Source organism: Eucalyptus grandis, chromosome 8 (genome assembly GCF_016545825.1).
Source record: "Eucalyptus grandis isolate ANBG69807.140 chromosome 8, ASM1654582v1, whole genome shotgun sequence".
Lineage (NCBI taxonomy): Eukaryota > Viridiplantae > Streptophyta > Magnoliopsida > Myrtales > Myrtaceae > Eucalyptus > Eucalyptus grandis.
The window spans coordinates 42,181,411-42,201,007 of record NC_052619.1 but is presented as its reverse complement, the minus strand read 5'-3'; the positions used below and the strand labels follow the sequence as shown (position 1 = coordinate 42,201,007).

The 19,597-nt window shown below is 39.4% G+C and overlaps 2 protein-coding genes across 3 annotated transcripts; both read left to right on the top strand.

Annotated features, from left to right (window-relative positions):
• Nucleotides 1-1,363: 1,363 nt before the first annotated feature.
• On the top strand, nt 1,364-9,966 carry LOC104414480 (serine/threonine-protein kinase tricornered). The gene is made up of 14 exons (XM_010025620.3): nt 1,364-1,716; nt 2,558-2,940; nt 4,510-4,684; nt 5,167-5,250; nt 5,331-5,572; nt 5,678-5,897; nt 6,139-6,218; nt 6,361-6,445; nt 6,987-7,118; nt 7,212-7,325; nt 7,458-7,505; nt 8,570-8,654; nt 9,168-9,224; nt 9,454-9,966. The coding sequence occupies exons 2-14, from the start codon at nt 2,720-2,722 to the stop codon at nt 9,555-9,557; spliced, it is 1,647 nt and encodes a 548-aa protein (XP_010023922.2). The 5' UTR covers nt 1,364-1,716; nt 2,558-2,719; the 3' UTR covers nt 9,558-9,966.
• Nucleotides 9,967-12,604: 2,638 nt separating this feature from the next.
• Nucleotides 12,605-18,632, top strand: LOC104414479 (casein kinase 1-like protein 10). Of its 2 annotated transcripts, none has more exons than XM_010025619.3 (15): nt 12,605-13,084; nt 13,213-13,516; nt 13,670-13,710; nt 14,566-14,635; nt 14,769-14,917; nt 14,996-15,091; nt 15,542-15,612; nt 16,116-16,177; nt 16,289-16,352; nt 16,435-16,519; nt 16,675-16,801; nt 16,887-16,960; nt 17,075-17,144; nt 17,333-17,466; nt 17,785-18,632. In XM_010025619.3, exons 2-15 carry the CDS (start codon nt 13,441-13,443, stop codon nt 18,064-18,066), a joined length of 1,401 nt encoding a protein of 466 aa, XP_010023921.1. In that variant the 5' UTR covers nt 12,605-13,084; nt 13,213-13,440; the 3' UTR covers nt 18,067-18,632. The 2 variants fall into 2 exon arrangements, with proteins under 2 accessions (XP_010023921.1, XP_010023920.1); XM_010025618.3 differs by having other exon boundaries at nt 13,202-13,516.
• Nucleotides 18,633-19,597: the final 965 nt, after the last annotated feature.

Sequence of the window (19,597 nt, the reverse complement as noted above, 5' to 3'; positions counted from 1 at the left end):
CCTTCTCACATCATTTTTCGGCAAAGTTAAGATGTTTCAAGTCATAACGGGTGTTGACGATTGAGTAAAGTTGTTCATTATTTTAATTATACTATATCTATGCTCTTGAAAGTCTTTGAAGCTCGATGGTGAAAACATTTTTATTATTTTGCCTTTTCTCTTGTACAAAATTTAGGAAGAATAATCTCGAGGTTCCACTGGTTTAGACAATGATCCTAAATTCTAGAGATGGCGGTCAAATTTCTTTTGTAGGCCTCGACCTATCCACTTTTCCAGACGATCTTAAGGCATGCTCCCTCGCATTAGCTTGGTGCATTTAAGATATTAATTGCATTCAAAATCTGGTATACCGACAACTTGTACGTTTGTTACTACTTAGCCCCAAAAAAAAACCGGTATGGTATTGCATATATTGCATTGACCGTTTATATTTGGATCATTGATCAACATAACTTGTGCTGGTGAACATTTATGAGTACTGGGATCCAGCATATATAGAGAAAGTCACTGAGAAAATTTTGTCTCACAGGGTACATGCACTGCCGAAACTAGGCATCAATACAAACAACGAGGACAATCGAAATTGCCATTATCAAATGGTCATGGTAGTTTATGATAATTGAATTACCAATTTAATAGGTTAAATTTTATTTATACTGACATATTAAAGATAATTAAAAGAAATGATTATTATCATAAAAATTCTAAATTGATGCACTTGTGAAAAATTTACCAAAAACTAAACTCACACTTGGTATACTTGCGATAAATTGATTCAAAAGTAAACCCTAGTTTATCATCTGTATTAAATTTTATCATCAAATTACTAAGTTGGAGAATAGTGACAGTTAATGGGTACACTAATTTGGTTGTACTTTTCGTTTGTTATAAGTGAATCAGTTTGAGGTTTTTTATATTATTAATTAATTTAAAAAAGTAATAGATAATAAATTTATCACAAATGTATCTATTCAAAGTTTTTAATGGTAAAAAAAATAATTTAAAAGAAATTCATCATAAGTGTAATAATTTGGATTTTTCCGTGGTATAACCCTACAACAAATACGGAAAATTATCTTCGGAAGAATCCTCGCCATCCCCCACCATCCCAACCCCCTCAAACGTCTCAATTCCGTAAGCGCGTGTCGGGGGTAGAGAGAGAGAGAGAGAAAAGAAGGGCTTCAATTTTCAATACGCGCAAAGCAAGCGAAAAAAAAAAAAAAAAGAAGGAAGGAAAGAAAGAAAACGGAGAAAATAAAGAAAAAGAAAAAAGGGGAAAAAGAGAAAATCAAAAGTTTCAACGCGCAGAGAAAAAGGGGGCATCGAGAGAGAGAGAAGGAAAGAGAGAGAAAGAGAGAGAAAAAGAGAGAGAGAGAGAGAAGCGAATCATGAACTCAACCACACCACCACCTCCTCCACCTCCTCTACCAGCAACTACACCTCCACCCAAGTAAAAAAGAAGCTTTGCTCTCTCTCCTTCCTCCCTTCCTCCCCCGCCGCGAATTCCGCCTCCTCTCCGCCGTGATCTCCGCCTCCGCTCCCCTTAACCGCCTCCCCCGGCCGCCCCCGCCGCCGCCTCGCCGGAGGAATCGCCCCCCCCGCTCCGTCCTAGGTTTCCCGACGGGCTCTTCGGCGGTTTCCTTTCTCCCCCCGGCCCGGTCGCGCCGGCGTTCTGGATCGGAGCGAGTATGGGAATTGCTCGCAGCTCATCCACTGGTCAGTACTTCCTCGCTCTGCTTTCCAGAATCGGACGACGAGATTCTCGTCCTCTTCTTTTTTAACCTCCTTCGGCTGCATTTGCTTCGCCGTTTTTCCTTGCGGAATGGAGAGTTCGGATTAGCCGTCGAGCCGCGTCGCTTGCTTCCGTTAGGGGAGAATTTCGCTTTCCGTGCGTTGGAATACGATCGCCAGGAGTAATGTCCGCTTTACGTTTCTCGTTCTATCTCGAAGCGGTTCCTGGCCGGTAATTTCGGAGGTTCGAGTGATCTGCGTAGCGGTTCGTTCTGAAAGTGTACATATCTGCTCCGCCTCGCCTAACCGGATCATAATGCTCGCGTGGAGCACGTTGAAGTTGCTTTGCGGATGTGCTGTCGGTTAAGATCATGAGATCTCCTGCTGAGCTAAGGATGATTTGATGTGTTTTCAGTACCTAATGCCGCTGAATACGAAATCTCGTCCCTCTGTTTCTTGAATTGAGCATTTAGGTCACTCTCATTATGTCAGTTATCACTTGTGGCACGAGTAATCTAACCGGCCGTGGTTGGCATGTCATTCTCGTGGCAACAAGGTGCATAGACAGTGCACCATGCTGGCGGTTTCGATGCGGTATTGACTTTTTGGGAATATGCCATTTGGCTAGAGATTGAATCTTTTGTGGAAGAGGCGCGTGTTGTTTGGTTATCAAAAGTTCTTGTTCTACCATTCTTGGATAAGCGTTTCGATTCCCTGGAGAAATGGAAATGATTCTTCAGGGACAGAATGTTGTGTCTAATTCTTTGCCCTTTTATTGTAATTATATATTCCTATGGGGCTGACTTACTATCGTTTCATTCCGTAGATTCGAAGAGCGTGAATTGGGCCATTTAGCGACTGATGGCATGCAAGGATCTGGATATTTCCTTGAGATATTTGCCAAGTGCAGTTTGTGCTCTTTAGCAGTTGGCGACGATTAATTGACAAGTAGATTTGGGAGGTAAGATTTAGAGTTGGGAGTCTGGTAATGGACCCCACAAGATGTTGGTTTGGGAAGTTTAGGTCCAAAGATGGAGCAAGGCCGTCGAAAAAGAAAGACGTCGCTGGGAATGGGAAAGATGGGTCAAAACCTCCAACAAGTGAAGAAGCACCTTCAAATGTCACCAAGCAGAAAGTTGCAGCAGCGAAGCAGTACATAGAAAATCATTACAAAAAGCAAATGAAGAATATTGAAGAAAGGAAAGAGCGGTATGGTTTTACTCTAGCAATTATGGATGATTCTTTTCTACTGGATCATGCCAAGTACTTCTTTTTCATTGTACTCATATACCGAGTAGTTCCTTTCTCTGAGCCGCCATTTATGAGGATTGGGTTCTTTTGGGAGATGCATGGCAAATAAATGAGGAAGTAATTCTTAATATGTCTGCCGCGTGATAGAATTTGTAGATCATTTCATGGCTTCAAATTAATCATTTGAAGACCTATAATGTCATCATTTTAATCCAACAAATAAGCTCGAGGGAAAGTTAGAATAAACTCAGCTGTTGACTGCAATTGGGAGCAATATACTTGACAATAATTATCTTGCCTTAAAGCACGTCCAATGAGTGAATGGGTGTGAAGTAATTGTGGAACACCTGAGCAGACTTTGCACTTTTTTTTTATTTAATGCCTTATTCATTGAAGTATCCCAGATGCGACAATGACATTCCTAATGATGATGTCATTAATTCCTTTCTTTTTAAAAAAAAAAAAACTGGCTAGAGTTTATTCCTTTGACTGGTTATGACATGTCGTGGTTTGTCTTCCATGTATCAGTGACGGCATTCATTGATGCTAACTTCAGGCAGTGGATAGAAATATTGTCTTTAACTCAAATCCTCCATAGATGAGGCATGAACTCTTTAGATGGAGGAGGACAAGTGAAGTAGGAAGTGTTGGAAAGATAATGCTGGAAAGTTCTAAAAGCATGTGCTTTACTTGCAACAGTAGCGAGATGTAGGGTATGATTAGTTTAAATGATCATATTGTAGTTGTCTTCAACCTCCTTTGGTCCTATCCCGAACAAAGGACATGTCATGATTTTGGCAATGAGAAGAAAAATCTGCGAAACTGCTTTTTTCATTCAATGAGACTTCTGAGTCAGAACCATTAGTTGGCTCCTAAATCCTACTCTGCAAGGGTTCTGTGAGACATAGAGTTGATGTCAGTACAACATCCTTTAATTACTACAGTTGTGTTAGTTAAATGGAGAAATTTTTTGCACCTAGTCAATACCTTCTCCCTTCTATGCATTTGGGCAGACAATTGCCTCTTAATGGCTCCTTGCTTTCTGTTTGTGATAGAGCTTTTCCTTCTTCCATTTTCCGATGTTAATGGAAGAAAATGCATTGTAAACTAATCAAGAATCGAATCCCTCACATTTTTTGGATCTAGGTAGGCTCTTTTTATCGTAGGACACTCTGTTTTGGCAAGTGATGCATAGTTCACCAAATCAAAACAGACAGGGATAAGACGGCAAACAGTGAAATTTAGCAATCTAACAATGCATGTTATAGATAAAATTGAAGAAGCTCCCCTAGTATCTACATGATAATACTTCCCATGTATATGGAATGTTTCTTAGGATTAAGTAGCTGTCCCGATGACTGGACCATGGCAAGGATGAGAACAGGCCACTTAGTCTGTAGCTGCTTAATAATGTCTTCTGTCGATATCTCGTGGCCTATACATTTAATTTCTGCAGGGTACGTTCATACATTAAAAAGTCTTTTCTACCCTTGATTCATGGAATTGAAGTGAATGTATGTTTTGTAGTCGTCAGATACTGGAAATGAAGCTGGCTGATGCCGATGTTTCCGAGGAAGAGCAAAACAATTTGCTCAAGCACCTGGAGAAGAAGGAAACAGAATACATGCGCCTTCAGAGGCATAAAATGGGTGCTGATGATTTTGAGCCGTTGACAATGATAGGGAAAGGTGCATTTGGTGAGGTATGGCATAATTGTTATCACATAGTGCTCCATGTCCATTATTCACATATGTTGTTTGTGTAGGTTTGAACTTTTTTGTAAGAGGATTTTGCAGAGTAGTTGGTTTGGCAATGACTCTTTGTGCATGAGAATCTCTTATTAGCAATAATCTGATTTGATTGTAGAATGACTTTAGCATGGTAGCAGATACGGGAACTGCATTTAGAGTTCAAGATTGCTTTTCTTGGAAGAAAACGGTTCATTTTGGTGGATCATAATCTATTCAAGCATCCTTGGTAACTGGGAATATAGTTCTCGATGTGTTCCTGTGCATTTTTCATGGATGTGCTTGGCTCTGAAATTTTTTCATATCCATTTACGTGTCTTCTCTGAGTTTCATATTTTTTCTATTGTATTGACTATTTTTTTTTTTTCATTCTGATCCCTTTCAATAGCGAATCAAGCCTTTGATCCTGATTCTAGTGTTTGTTTTTACGGTACAGGTGAGAATATGTAGAGAGAAGGGAACAGGTCATGTATATGCTATGAAGAAGTTAAAAAAATCTGAGATGCTTCGTAGAGGGCAGGTATAATTGTCTCCAGGCTGCCAAAGATGGGATTCAGGATCTTATTATATCTACTTGTAACTTGCGAATGTATTATTCAGGTTGAACATGTGAAAGCAGAGAGGAATCTTCTTGCAGAGGTTGAAAGCAACTGCATTGTCAAACTATATTGCTCCTTCCAGGATGAAGAATATCTCTATCTCATTATGGAGTATCTACCTGGTGGAGATATGATGACTTTGCTAATGAGGAAGGACATATTGACTGAAGATGAGGCCAGATTCTATGTTGCAGAGACTGTTCTGGCAATTGAATCTATCCATAAACATAATTATATTCATAGGTAGTGCATTGTTAATAGTCAATACCCTATTTCTATTTCCTATAATTGTTTTCCTTATGATTCATTGAAATGACTAATTACGCATCTTGCCATCTCATGTTGCAGAGATATCAAGCCTGACAACTTGCTGCTTGACAGAAATGGTCATATGAAATTATCAGATTTTGGTTTATGTAAGCCACTAGATTGCAGTAATCTGCAAGAAAAGGACTTCTCTGTGGGAACCAATCTTAGTGGGGCTCTTTCGAGTGATGGCCGACCTTTGGCATCAAAGCGAACTCAACAGGAGCAACTGCAGCATTGGCAGAGGAACAGAAGGACGCTGGTAAGTTTTAACTCAAGTAGGATTGGCATTACCGTTTTGGTCAGTCAAGACAAAACAGATCATGTTAGATATTAATCCTCACACTTTTTTTTTTGGTTCCTCTATTATTCTTGTCTGGGACATGCATGGGATTTATGTGGATGATCATTCACGGCCAATTTTCATTATTAATCCATGCAATTTCATTACTCCTGGCACTTGTGTATGTTGTCATGTAAACTTTTAACAATACCTAATGCAGGCTTATTCAACCGTTGGTACACCGGATTATATTGCCCCAGAAGTTCTTTTGAAGAAAGGTTATGGGATGGAATGTGATTGGTGGGTACTTTCAAGAAAAAAAAAGAAACAAATTGTGGAAAAGAAAATGCTTTCTTCTCATCATTTTGTCTCTTTATGTTTTCAAAACTGTGATGTTTTTCCTGTTATTTATTTTGGTGATCTTTGGCTACTACTTCTGCAGGTGGTCTCTTGGTGCCATCATGTATGAAATGCTTGTGGGATACCCTCCTTTTTACTCCGACGATCCTATGTCAACATGTAGAAAGGTATCTTAGCATTGAAATACTACTTTTTTTCCGCCGATACTCTACCATCATAGGTGCCAGTGTATTTATGGAAAAATGAAGTTGAATCCCTCAATAGAAGATGAGCTCCCTTGTTACCAATATGTGTGTTTTAGGGACGGTGTTGTACTTCTAACAATGTTATTTCTTTTCATCAACAGGATGTGAATGTCCATATCTATATATAACACAGTAGCTGTAGATAAGGACCGAATTATGGCCTTTTTTCAGTGATCAATAAACCCATCATTCTTTGATGATGACAATGAACATGTCGTAGCATGTGTATGGTGGTGGCTGAAATGTGTTACGACTAGCACTTAGATTCGTACAGATTTTTTAACTTTAAATGAATAATGGGCTTATTTATACGTTGTTGAGCGCATTGAATTATTCAGGTTTCAAGGTTAAAAATGAAATATTTATTTTGAGCTGGAATTCTCATGTGTGGTGTTCTTTAATTCGGTCAACAACTTGGCCTTTTGGCCTCACAACTATCTAATATGAATGCTTGTCCTGGCAGATTGTGAACTGGAGAACTCATTTGAAATTTCCTGAAGAAGCAAAGCTGTCTCCAGAAGCTAAAGATCTCATAAGCAAACTTCTATGTAATGTCGACCAGAGGCTGGGAACGAAAGGGGCTTATGAAATTAAAGTATGGGGTCTTAAGTGTTCAATTCTTGACTATTGAACTGCTACAGCTAATGAGCTGAAAATGACAATTGAAAGGGTGCATTTGTGGTTTCAGGCCCATCCATGGTTTATAGGGATCGAATGGGACCGGTTGTATCAGATGAAAGCTGCGTTTATTCCTGAGGTCAACGATGAGTTGGATACTCAGAACTTTGAAAAATTTGAAGAGGTAGACAAGTATATAATGTATTGCTTTGGCATGAAAATGATTGCTGAAGGAAGAAATACTGGTGGCAGATTACTGCTGTTAGGATATATCCAGTTTTTTTCCATCGTTGACTTCTATACTATGGTGATGTAGGCTGACAATCAAATTCAAACTTCAACAAGATCAGGTCCATGGAGAAAGGTTCGTGCATAAATCATTGTCAGATGCATTTTATAAACTGTACCATATTCCTACTTATATTCAAATTTTTTGGTTTCTACCACAGTAGCATTATACTAAATGCAAGGTGCATGTTGATACCAACGTTGAACTGTTGTTTCCTCATGCTCTTGACAATGCAAAGAACCTTTTTGGGGTCTAGTCCTTTCCTCAAAAGTGTCAGTTTGGAAAAAAAATCAAGTATTTTTCTTCATTGACCTTGCATCCATAAAAAGTCCACAATAACTGGCTTTAGTTAGACCAAATTGTTGGCCTTGAGGAGGCCATTTTAACGGTTTTGGCCAAAACCTAATTAAACTTGAAAATTGGACCAAATGTCAAGCTTTTCTCTGTTTTATATTAGGCCTTCTTCATTTGACTCCATCAGAACTCTCATACTAGGCGTGATTGATTCCCAGTCCGGTTCTGTTCCACCTAGGGACTGAGAACCGGACTAGATGGTCCTGGGACTGGGGACCAGACCGGACTGACCGGTCCGGTCCCATGGAACCGATTACTTAGCAAAAAAAATTAACAAATTAAGAAAAATACAAGAGTTATTACTATTTTTAAGAAATTATAATATATATTTTTAATAAAAAGAGTCGGTCCGGTCCAGTTCCCCCTCCGGAACCGGAAACTGGACCGACAATCACCGGTTCCATTTTTATGGAACCAGGAACCGAACCAATCCCTCTGGGAACTGGACCAACCTGGCCGGTCTGGGCCGATCCAGGCAGTTCCCGGATTGGGCGGTCCGACATGCTCAACCCTAACTCAATACTTTTGAATTTGCATGGTCTGAAGTCTCTGTTTTTACCCTCTCTTTTAATCATAGATTTGTGATGGGCTGTATTTATATACCTTTCTTACGTACTCACACCATCTTCTACTCTAGCAAAATGGAATCACCCTCGGGACTCTCTACTGTGATATAAATGTATACATACATATATGCATGCACACACCCATATATAGAAGTGTCTGACAGACTTTTAACTGGAAGTGTACTGTCATCTGATGAATTGTTCCCTTTCTGACTGCAGATGCTCTCTTCCAAGGACATCAACTTTGTCGGTTACACATATAAGAACTTTGAGATTGTCAATGATAATCAGTTGCCTGGAATAGGTATAATTCTCTTTCTGGATTGTTGAGAGTCTGCTGGACTTGCATGCTTTCTCTTTGTTAATGCAGTAAGGCCTCAGCAAACGTGGAGTTATGCTACAACGTGATAGTGCAGATGTTGCCTATATTTGATTAACCGCACATGCTCTCTGAAGCTTGTGGAAACCATGTTCTGGTTTTGAACCTGCCAAACTCAAAAGATTGACCAAATTGTTCTGTTTCATTTTGACTATTTTACCAGTCAGCCTGTTTTCTGTACTTAATGAAAAAATCGTGTTACTATAGGTTTTGGACTGTTGATACTTAGCATTCTGCACCAGTCTAAACCTATCTCAAAGAGGATCACCTTTAGTGTTCCATCTTTACAATTAGTCTCATTGTAAAATTTTTCACGTTATAGTTGCAACAGTCTTGGCCTGTTTTCATTTTCAGTGTGGCATTCTTCATAGGAAGTGAATATATATAATGTTGAACTCAAAGACTGCAGTATCACTTACTTGGTCCTCCTATTTACAGCTGAACTGAAGAAGAAGAATACAAAACCCAAAAGGCCATCCATCAAGTCTCTCTTTGGTAAGAGCTCTAGAGAATGTTTTGTCTTGATAACTCTAAAGTCACTTGTTTGTGCATCCATAGCTTCTTTTTTTCAAATAAGTACTCAGCTCGTTGTGCTTCTCTATGCTGAGGATTGATCAAATATAGCTGGTGAGGAAGGCGCTAACTAAGCCACCTAAGAAAAACATCTGTATTTTGACACTTGAGAAGCTTATCGGTTTTCCCTCGTGTATTTGTATTTTCACAGATGATGAGTCAGGCACAGCAGCAGGTCGACCCGTTCATGGTAGCTTTATGAATCTCCTGCCCCCTCAACTCGAAGTTCCTGAGAAACAAAATGAATCTAATTGACCTGCCCTGACCCATCTTGGTTTTCCACTGAGGATTGACAAGTTTAGTTTTGCCGCTTTCGGCACTCCGGTGTTGTAGATTGACTCTTCTTGGGGGAACACGAGGCAAGGGTCCCCGAAACAACCAAAAGTTCGAGATGTTGTTGATGTCGTAAGTCGCCCTCAGCGTGTTAGCTTGAATCTGGAAAAAAAACTCTGTAAGATAATGGGGGGGTCTGGCGAGAATTATTTGTTGTGATTCAATTGAGGAGTGATGTGCATTCTTTCGTCGCAGTGGTCATGTAATTAGAACAAAACGCAATAGATGGTAAAAGCTTTAAGGTGTGAATACGACTGTCGAGTTAAAAAAGAAAGAAGTGTGAATGTATTATCATCTTGAAAAAGAGTGTGGGAATCACTTTTTGGTTGCATTTTCTTTTGTTGTTTGGTCGAAGGAAGAGGAAGATAGTTTAGAGGGGATGCTATTTTTTAGTCGCACTGACATTCCCACGAAGTCCTGAGGTATGTGCGGCAGCTTTTCAGGGAGAGTACAGCAGCAGTTGCTCTGTCCTTATTCTATCCGGCCCTTTTTGCCTGGAAGGATCTTTCGAGGTATCTCTCCATAGAAAAGTCCTTTGGGTGGGTTGGTTCCAAAAAGGAAACGTCGCAACTTGCGGGGACTAATCAACAGTTCTCAATCGACTTTTGCGTTTTTGCTCCAGAATTCTATCCATTTTAGAGATTTGGAATTGTGTTTTACGTTTCAGAGTTCCAACTAAGGATGTGCAAAGGAATCAGAAATTGTCCGGAATTGGATCGGACCTGACTGGAATTGGCGGTTCTCGATGGAATCGGTCTGGTTCCTGGTTCTAGATGTGGAATCCTTCACCCATCCATTCGGATAGACCGGTAATATGTAAACATATGTTTAATTTTTCAAAAAAAATGTCTAGCCGAAAAAAAAAAAAGAAAAGTGAAAGCCTTAAAATCCCTAATCTAAAACTCAATATTTATTAATGGGATGCTCATTTTGTCTTACTCTCACCTCGTATGATTTGTCTCTTTATCTCTTACTTATGGTCCCAACTCTCAAGGTTCTCTCAAGGTCAATGCTCATTGACCAATGGCGTAAACTCTTAATTTTTAATATGAGTCCAATTTTTTTTATTGATCATGCAATTAAGAATAAGGAAATTTTTTATTTTTTGCTTTACTTTGGCTTGTTGGAAAATGTCGCATTAAATGCACGAAACTTGATGGGAACCATTCCATGGACTCATCCTGAGAACTAGACTGACTAGCTGTCCGATTTTCAGGTGGATCCATAAAATTAATAGGTGGTTTTTGGTTTTGATATTTTAGAATTGGTCTTCAATGGACCGGCAACCCTCGTTATATTCCTCCCTAATTTCGATGGAATCTTTTGAAGATTTGTTCAGGTTTAACTTTTACTACCCCTTTTGCCTGGAATGATCTTTCCAAGCGTCTTCAAAGAAAAACTTCTTTCGCAAGTTAGTTCGAAAGAGGAAAATCACAATTCAAAGGGATTACTTTGCAAAACGATTCTCGATTGACCAACCGTTGCGATATTTCCCAAGTACTCTATCCATTTTAGAGAATTAGAATTGTGGTCATATTTTATGTTTGGGTGAATGGGAGTGGGCACCGTGTAGTGAAACCCTTGAAATTGGGAACGCTACTATGGATTCTGGAAGTTGGTGATTGCCCATATTAAGTTAAAGTCATCGGAGACTTTTCGAGCTTATCAACGAGCTCGCTATCGAAATCGATCGCGATATCATGACTTCTAATCGATCATCTGTCGAGCAAGTTTTTGAGGAGGTGACATGTGGCATGAAGAAGTTAAATCTTGGTGGGTAGATTACGATAACTAAAAGATTCACATAGATGCCATTTTAATCTCTTCGATGCATAAAAATCATCCTCACCAGTCGTCAAAGTCGGTTTTTTTGGTAGAGGGAATTGAGGGCTGAATGAGGCCTATTTCGCTTATTTCTTTAACTCGCTTCGCCTCTCTTACAGGCAAATTCGGTCTCTTTCACGGCTTTTCTCTTTCTGTCTTTTCTTCTGCGCATGCCTTCATGTACGGCTAATCTATCATTGGGTCACTTTATTTTTATTTATCTTTAATTTGGCCGGAGGCGATTTGGCTTCTGTTAACCTCATTATGGGAAGCATAATCATCCCAAGGAATCCATAGATGATTATCCACGTGACACTCCCTAAAAGAGCTGTAAATTTCAAAATTTTAAATATGAATAACATGATGGTAAATGCTCATTTCTAACTTTTGGGTATGGGTATGATTGAGTTAAATCGGTCCGGTACATGTTCAACTCTAAACTCAACGCATTTATATAAGGCTCGATGGCTTGTAACTCGATTTGAATTCAATTTCACGAGCTCGAGCTTAAACTATGTAATGTATTCATGAAATAAGAATGGGGATGCTTCTCGATTTACAAATACACAAGAGTAATAATTAAAAAAAATTATAAAACTCAACTACTTAATTTCACTTATATCAAGAACTTGAAGCTCGAGCTGGACCCCCCACATTTGTTCTAGAGGCTCGAATTAGAAAACAATCGAAGCATGAGATTTTTATGATCTTCGAGTGGAGCTCAAGTAACTGAGTGGTCTGCACATCCTACAAAAGAGAAATTTTTTTATTTATTTTCTAATTTCTTATATATATATTTAAATAAATTATTGAAAAGGGAAAAAAAATGGGTATCTGCAATTTCAGGCATGCAAAACGGGGTGCTCTTATAATTTCTTTTCCGGGAGTGCCAGGTGGAAGAGAGCTCCCACCCATGAAGAAGATACCCACCTCACCTTATCTCTCTCCCCGAATATATAAATATATAGTTATTCATTTAACAAAATTGGAAATTAGCAAATGCATACAACAACAACAACAAAACCAAAATAGGCCCAATTTAAAAACAAAAGCCCAGAAACAAAAAAAAAAAAAAAAAAAAAAAATCCCTCCAATAATATCACCCATTTCCCTTCCCCTCCCCCTTTCTCTCTCTCTCTCTCTCTCTCTATTCCTCTTCTTCTCCTCCCGTCTCTCTCCCTCTCTGTCCTCCTCCTCCTCTCCCTTCATCAATCATCCGATTTCATCACTTTTTCCTCTCTCTCTCTCTTCTTTCTCTCTCTGGCTGGGTGGAGATATTCTATTTTTCTGCAAGAATCTCCAATTCCTTGCCCAGGGAAAGCCTTAAATCCCTCTGCCCCCCTGCAACTCAGATCTGAAGGATTACCTCCTTCCCCTCCCCTCCCTCGATTGATTTCCCAGAAACTCTTCCCTCCCTTCCATCCTTAATCTCCCCGAAAACCCCACCTGCCCAATATTATTCCTTTCCCTTTTCTCACTCCAAAGTTCCCCCCCTTTCCCCTTCCAATTCCATCCTCCTCCTCCCTCTTCTCCTCGTCCTCCGCCGCCGCCGCCGCCGCCACCGCCGCCGCAATGTCGCACCGCCGACGCCTCAGCTAGGGCTTCCCTCGCGCGCCGGTTCATGGGTACATCTCAAGTTCTCTCCTTGAGGATCGTTGATTCGCGGGTCCCCGGTACCGGAGAGTACCCTGCATAGATTTGTAGGGTTCCGTTGGAAATTCGCTGAAGATTCTTTTTTGTAGCTCTTGCGAAGCTCTTTTTTTGGAGAGGCTTGGAGGGCATTTTTTGATTTTGGCGATAGGTCGATCGATCTGCAATCTTTGTTTTTCTTGGAAGAAAAGATCCCTCTTTCGTGTGGGATAGAATCTCAGTTTGGATCTGGGGGCGAGCTTCTTGAGGATTTTGCGTTCGGATCATCTCTGACCCGGGGACGGAAGGGGAAAAAGTTGGTTCTGTCTCGCTTCTTGAACCCGATTGGATCATGGATCATGTGATTGGTGGCAAATTTAAGCTCGGCCGGAAGATCGGTAGCGGATCGTTCGGGGAACTATATTTGGGTATGCATTGATTTTCTTTACTCAATTGAAACAATGGTTGTTCTAAGCCTCTCTTTTTTTTTTTTTTTTTCCTGGGGATATGGGACTGCGTGTCGTGTTTCCTCAATGGTTGATCGGAGCTTGTTCGACTAATGGTGCGGTGGTTTTGTTCAGGAATCAATGTGCAGAGTGGAGAGGAGGTGGCAATAAAGCTGGTAAATTTCTGGAGCTCTGTGGTTTAGATGATGGGAATTTGTTGCCTGATGCGGTTCATGAATATGATTTTTGTTGGTTAATGGTGCTTGGCTATAAGAACTTGCATTGTGGCATTGATAGCATGAATGTCATTTTTTTTTTAAAAATTTTGTTAGTATGATATATATTTTATCTTTCTTGGGGAGATGGATGTTTGATTATATATGTTATGCTTTGTGAGGAAATCAATACCTTTTGTCAGTAATTTGGTGTGGGTTCTATATGTTAATCCGTTTTCTGATTTTTCCCCTCTTGCTTGGTTGTTCGTTATTAGTAGAGGCTGTAGCAAATTAAGCCCGCAACTTACCTTTATTAAGCTCTGTTTTTGAATATGTACAATTTGCTTTTCTCTAATCATGTTAAAATTGGGTCTTAAAAAAGTTTCAGATTAAACTGTTCAATTCCACCCAAACATCACACTTATTACTGATGATGAACCCTTCTTCATTTCTCAGTGCACTGATGGCTATTGCAGTGATAGGTGTCCTTCATCTTGAGCATCTTCCAGTGTCACTATAGAAAATGTTGTCTCATACATTCTGTTGTTTTGAGTAGATAGCTTCTGAGAAAACTATCAGTCCAACTGAAGCTGCTTTCTCGAGCATGGTGATTAGTTATTGGTATAGATTGATGAGTATGAATTCACTTAGCTGATTTCTAAAATGAACCAGATTTTATTTCCATCATATATTTCCTCATATTTGATGTTCCCTCTCTCTCTTTGCATCTCTTCTTGTTGTTATTGTGTGAGAATTGTAGACTTATGTAAGGAATTAATTTGTTGTATGTAATGTTGCATGGAACCTGGTATTCAGGAATCTGTGAAGACTAAGCATCCTCAGCTTCACTATGAGTCAAAAATATACATGCTGCTACAGGGAGGAAGTGAGTTGTGCTTAGTGTTTCTTCTTTCTTTCTTTCTACCTTCCTTTCTCTTTGCATGAATATAAGTTACAAGCAGTGTAATATATGTTAATCAATTATTCTTTGGCCAATGTTTTGTTCTTGATTTATGAAGCTGGTATTCCCCATCTGAAATGGTTTGGAGTCGAGGGAGAGTACAATGTGATGGTTATTGATCTTCTTGGACCAAGTTTGGAGGACTTATTCAACTATTGTAATCGGAAGTTTTCTTTGAAGACTGTTTTGATGCTCGCGGATCAATTAGTAAGTCTTCCTATTCTAATGAATGATGCTTTTTGATTAAGTAGACACCAAACTTATTTGCATGCACATGCTTTGCAGATAAATAGAGTTGAGTATATGCACTCACGGGGTTTTCTCCATCGTGATATAAAGCCTGACAACTTCTTGATGGGTTTAGGGCGAAAAGCTAATCAGGTAATTTGATGATTCCCCTATAGGTTCTTCTAGCATATATATAATTGCCTTTACAGTTGTTTATGTATGAACGCACACAGAACTCTCACATGTTTTTGAAAGACTATCATATGGTTTTTCTATGAACTTTTGGATGGTGGAAGTGAGAATATCTGAAATATTGCTTCGCTTAAATTGATTGTTGTTATGGCGATAGATATGCAAATTGTTATGCTTAATGTTTCACATTTTGGGACCATAGGCCCACAACTGACTGGTTAGGGGTGGACAGAGTCCCTGCTCCATGGAATGGAAAGGAAACCTAACATTAATGAAAAGAAATCACGGAGAAATATCCACTAGCATTTTGTGCTGTTTACCTCTGCATCAGTCATGTCTGTTTAATTTTATCTCTTTATTTTGTTGTACCTGAGCATTATCATCTAATACTGTCGGACTTTTTCCTCCCAGGTGTACATTATTGACTACGGACTTGCTAAAAAATACAGGGATCTTCAAACACACAAGCACATTCCATACAGGTATTGGAGATGCATACGTTTATATTTGACAAATACTGTTTATATCTACATCCAGAACAAGTGTATGCTTGTTGGTTTCATGCACATAAGCTAAGCTGGGACTTGGAACTGTAGCTACCTCTGATGTTTTGTTCTTCATTAAATTTGTTATGCTAGTTATGCATACAGATGATATCTTCTTTCCAGGAGAATGTGCGCTTATCGGGTAAAATTAAAAATTAGTTGGGTATCTGAGGAAGTAAAACAGCCTTGGTTGCAAAGACAGTTGAACTTTCTGCATTTGTTTGGTGCCTTAGTGCTGTTCAAAGTATATCTTGCTTCTGTCCGTCTTACGCATCAAAGTCTATTGACTTCTTTGTTATGCTTTCAACTGTTTATGTCTTTTCACTGAAGTGGCAATACACATGCCTGAAATTGTTTTCCCTGTTTTAAAACTTTCCTGCTCTCTTCAACAAGTCCATAGGCGGGAATCATTGATTACATATTTTATCTTCCTTTTGCAGGGAAAACAAGAATCTTACAGGAACAGCTCGCTATGCAAGTGTCAACACTCATCTTGGAGTTGGTCAGTGTATATTCTGCATCCAACAAAGGCATTTTTAAATTTTGCGAGCTGTTTAGACAAATTTCAAACATTTTGATTATGTAGAGTGACGCGTTTTTATTTTTTATGCAGAACAAAGTAGGAGAGATGATTTGGAATCTCTTGGTTATGTGCTTATGTACTTTCTTCGAGGAAGGTTGACAGCAAACTGAGACGCTTGTTTCACCTAAATTGTTATTCAAGTTATACTTTGACACTTCTTTTGTTTTCCATCTCAGCCTTCCATGGCAGGGCCTGAAAGCAGGCACTAAAAAGCAGAAATATGACAAGATTAGTGAAAAGAAGATGCTCACTCCCATTGAGGTATAGTTGCTTTTAACTAAGGGAAGCTGATGGGACCCATTGTAACTTTGGCGAAGAATCTATTGGATTTGGATCCAACATGTTTTCTGGGCATGTCCCATTTCCACGAAACTAACATCAAGGACAGGAAATGAACTTCGCTATGTATTTTACAGGTTCTCTGCAGATCATATCCATCTGAATTCACATCATACTTCCACTATTGTCGTTCATTGCGGTTTGAGGACAAACCAGATTATTCATACCTGAAGAGGCTATTCCGGGATCTATTTATTCGTGAAGGTGAGGGCAGGTTTTCTTTGGGTTATCCATTTGCTAAAGTGGTCTTCCTACGAATTTCTGAAGATAAATTTATTATATGTTGTAGGTTATCAATTTGACTATGTTTTCGATTGGACCATACTGAAATACCCACAGATTGGCTCCAGTTCTAGAGCACGGGTACTCTTTAGTTTCCACTTTTGGATTTTTTAAATTTTTAGGGATCACAAAATTTTTAGTGCCTATTTTCCTGTTGTAGAAATCCAGTTCTTAATTCTTGTGCTTTTCTTACAGCCAAGCAGTAAACCTGCTCTAAATCCTGGACCTTCTGCAGAAAGAGCAGAAAGATCAGAAAGACCTTCTGGTAAGTTTCTTCAAAAGTTTAAAGCCTCTATGTGTTTCAGTAGTGTATGTAATTGAGTTGCAGAATTTCCGTTCTAGAGTTCTACTGGAGAAGCAGTATATAGAGAAATTTCGGTTTGTGTTTTTATAGTTTGTTTCATGTTAAACGACAAGTGAATTTAACGAACATTTCCTGACACATTTGTCTAGTGGGACAAGAGATTCGAGAGAGACTCTCGGGTGCTGTTGAGGCATTTGCTAGGAGGAATGGCGCCAGCCATGGCTTTCATGGTGATCATTCCAGGCACAGATCTTCAGATGATGCACCCTCATCCAAGGATGTGGTAAAGTGGAATTACAATTGAAAAATGTATTGAAGTGGTTGTTCGTTATATTTCTTTCATCACAATTGTTGGGAACTTCTTTTTGAGTCCATCCTCACATGTACATAGGGGTTCCCTATTAGTTGGGACTTACAAATATGCATGTTTTGTGAAATTGCTACATGCTCGCAAATGCTTATCTTGCATATGTAATTGGTATGCACTGGAGTAATTAACAATCCTGCCCATGCAAGGGGTTGGGTGCCTGATAAAAGTTGGATCTTGTTTGTATTTGTAGTCAGTGTCTTTGTCTCATTAGTGACGTGTTCTTATTCCCAGCAACCCGATTCTGAGAAAGCCCGCAGTTCTTCTCGCAATGGAAGTACTTCAAAGAGAGCAGTAATATCGAGCAGCCGACCAAGCTCCTCTGGTGAGCCCAGTGATGGTCGGTCGAGCCGATTGGTATCGAGCAGTGGACGCCTGTCCACCACCCACAGGGTTCAACCTGGCTTCGAGTCGAAATCGTCATCCTTCACCAGGAACGGGGCCACAAGGGGCAGCCGGGACGATGCACTTCGGAGCTTCGAGCTTCTATCTCTTGGCACTAGCAAGAGAAAATAAATGATGGGATTCCGCCTGATGGGGCTAGCATGCATTTTGCTGGTGCTCTATTGTTCGCTGTAGCGTATGAACCCAGGAAGCTATTATGAGACGACATGATTACTTTCCTTGCAAATGTATATCTCCCGTTGCTGGGTTCTATTCAGAAGCTAAAGAACCTATTTGAAGTTCTTGAAGCAGTTTGGACTCCTTGTTCCATCGGGAATTGTTTCCGTCAAAAAAAAAAAAAAAAAAAAAAACACATTATCTGGGGCAAGAAAGCTTGAGAAAAATCTCACATGAGGGAATTGTTAATATGTTTGAGACCGTTTGTAGCTGTAATAAGTACCTTCTTTAATTTCTGCTGAAGAACATTTGTTTTATCTATAAGATGCTATGTCAATGCCCCTCTATGTAATGGTGTCTTGTATCTCTGTTCTGCATTTGGTGGAGGATCATTGTTGAATGCCTTCTTTTGGTCCAGTAGTACAAACTCTTTTAGGATTCACATGATGTTACATAATGAACTTCATCCTGTATTAATGATGGAGATTGTGAGGTTTATGGTCCCTTTGAGATCAGAGTTACGCCTAGACCCATGTCTTGTTACTTGCTTATCCAAGTATCTGCAGACGATCAAAAGAAATTTGAGGCTTTATCTTCTCGCCAGTCATGCATCATTGAACATGAACTTAAAGTTTCTGGGTTGCATGCTAGCAAGTAGGCGATGTCATTGCTTGTACTTTGTATATGAGCACATAACTGCTCGGTATTTGTGAGTGCTTCATGGACCCAAATTCATGAGGTTATACCTAGCATTGGCCATTGTACAACTAGTTTTCTTCACAGTTACATGTACAGTGATCACTTGCCATATCCTTCGTGGTTCTTGCGAATTTAGGATTTTGACTATTGATCGATGGACAACATAAGATTTCATGTTAGCCAAATTGCAGACTTCAAGGTTTTTAAAATTCAAAACCATATCTTAAGCTTGCCACTTGTGAAAGTTAGGTATCGGAAAATTTGACTCGACTCCCACATGAAATATTTAGTCATTTGCCATATGTCACTTTCGATGGCTGAATTCGTAAATGGCAAAGTCCGCAACTTGATTGCGACTTATTTGAAAATTTCCAATCCTCAAATAGATCCAAATAAAACCTTAACTCAATTGATCAAGGCCAAAATCTTAAATCCTATTTTGGTGCTTCTCCCAAAATCTTTCTCCAATAAAATTACACTGGGACAGGCACCACATGACCTTAATGAGCGCAAATTGGGATTGTGTCTGAAAATCCTGATTCTTCGTAAGGCCATGGCTTTTGACTGGTCAATTTGGATATAAAAGTACTAGAGTTCTCCTTAATTGTCTGAGCTACAAATGAGGATATCCACCAAAACACTCTTCATATAGGTCTATCTCAGGATGCTAAATGGCGTTTTGTCAGAAAAGAGGGAACAATACTCCAAACCCTCCTTGCTTGATTTAAGTTTTTGAAACAAAGAGAAGAACATACTTAAACAGTCCTTGAAGGATTTGAGCATTATC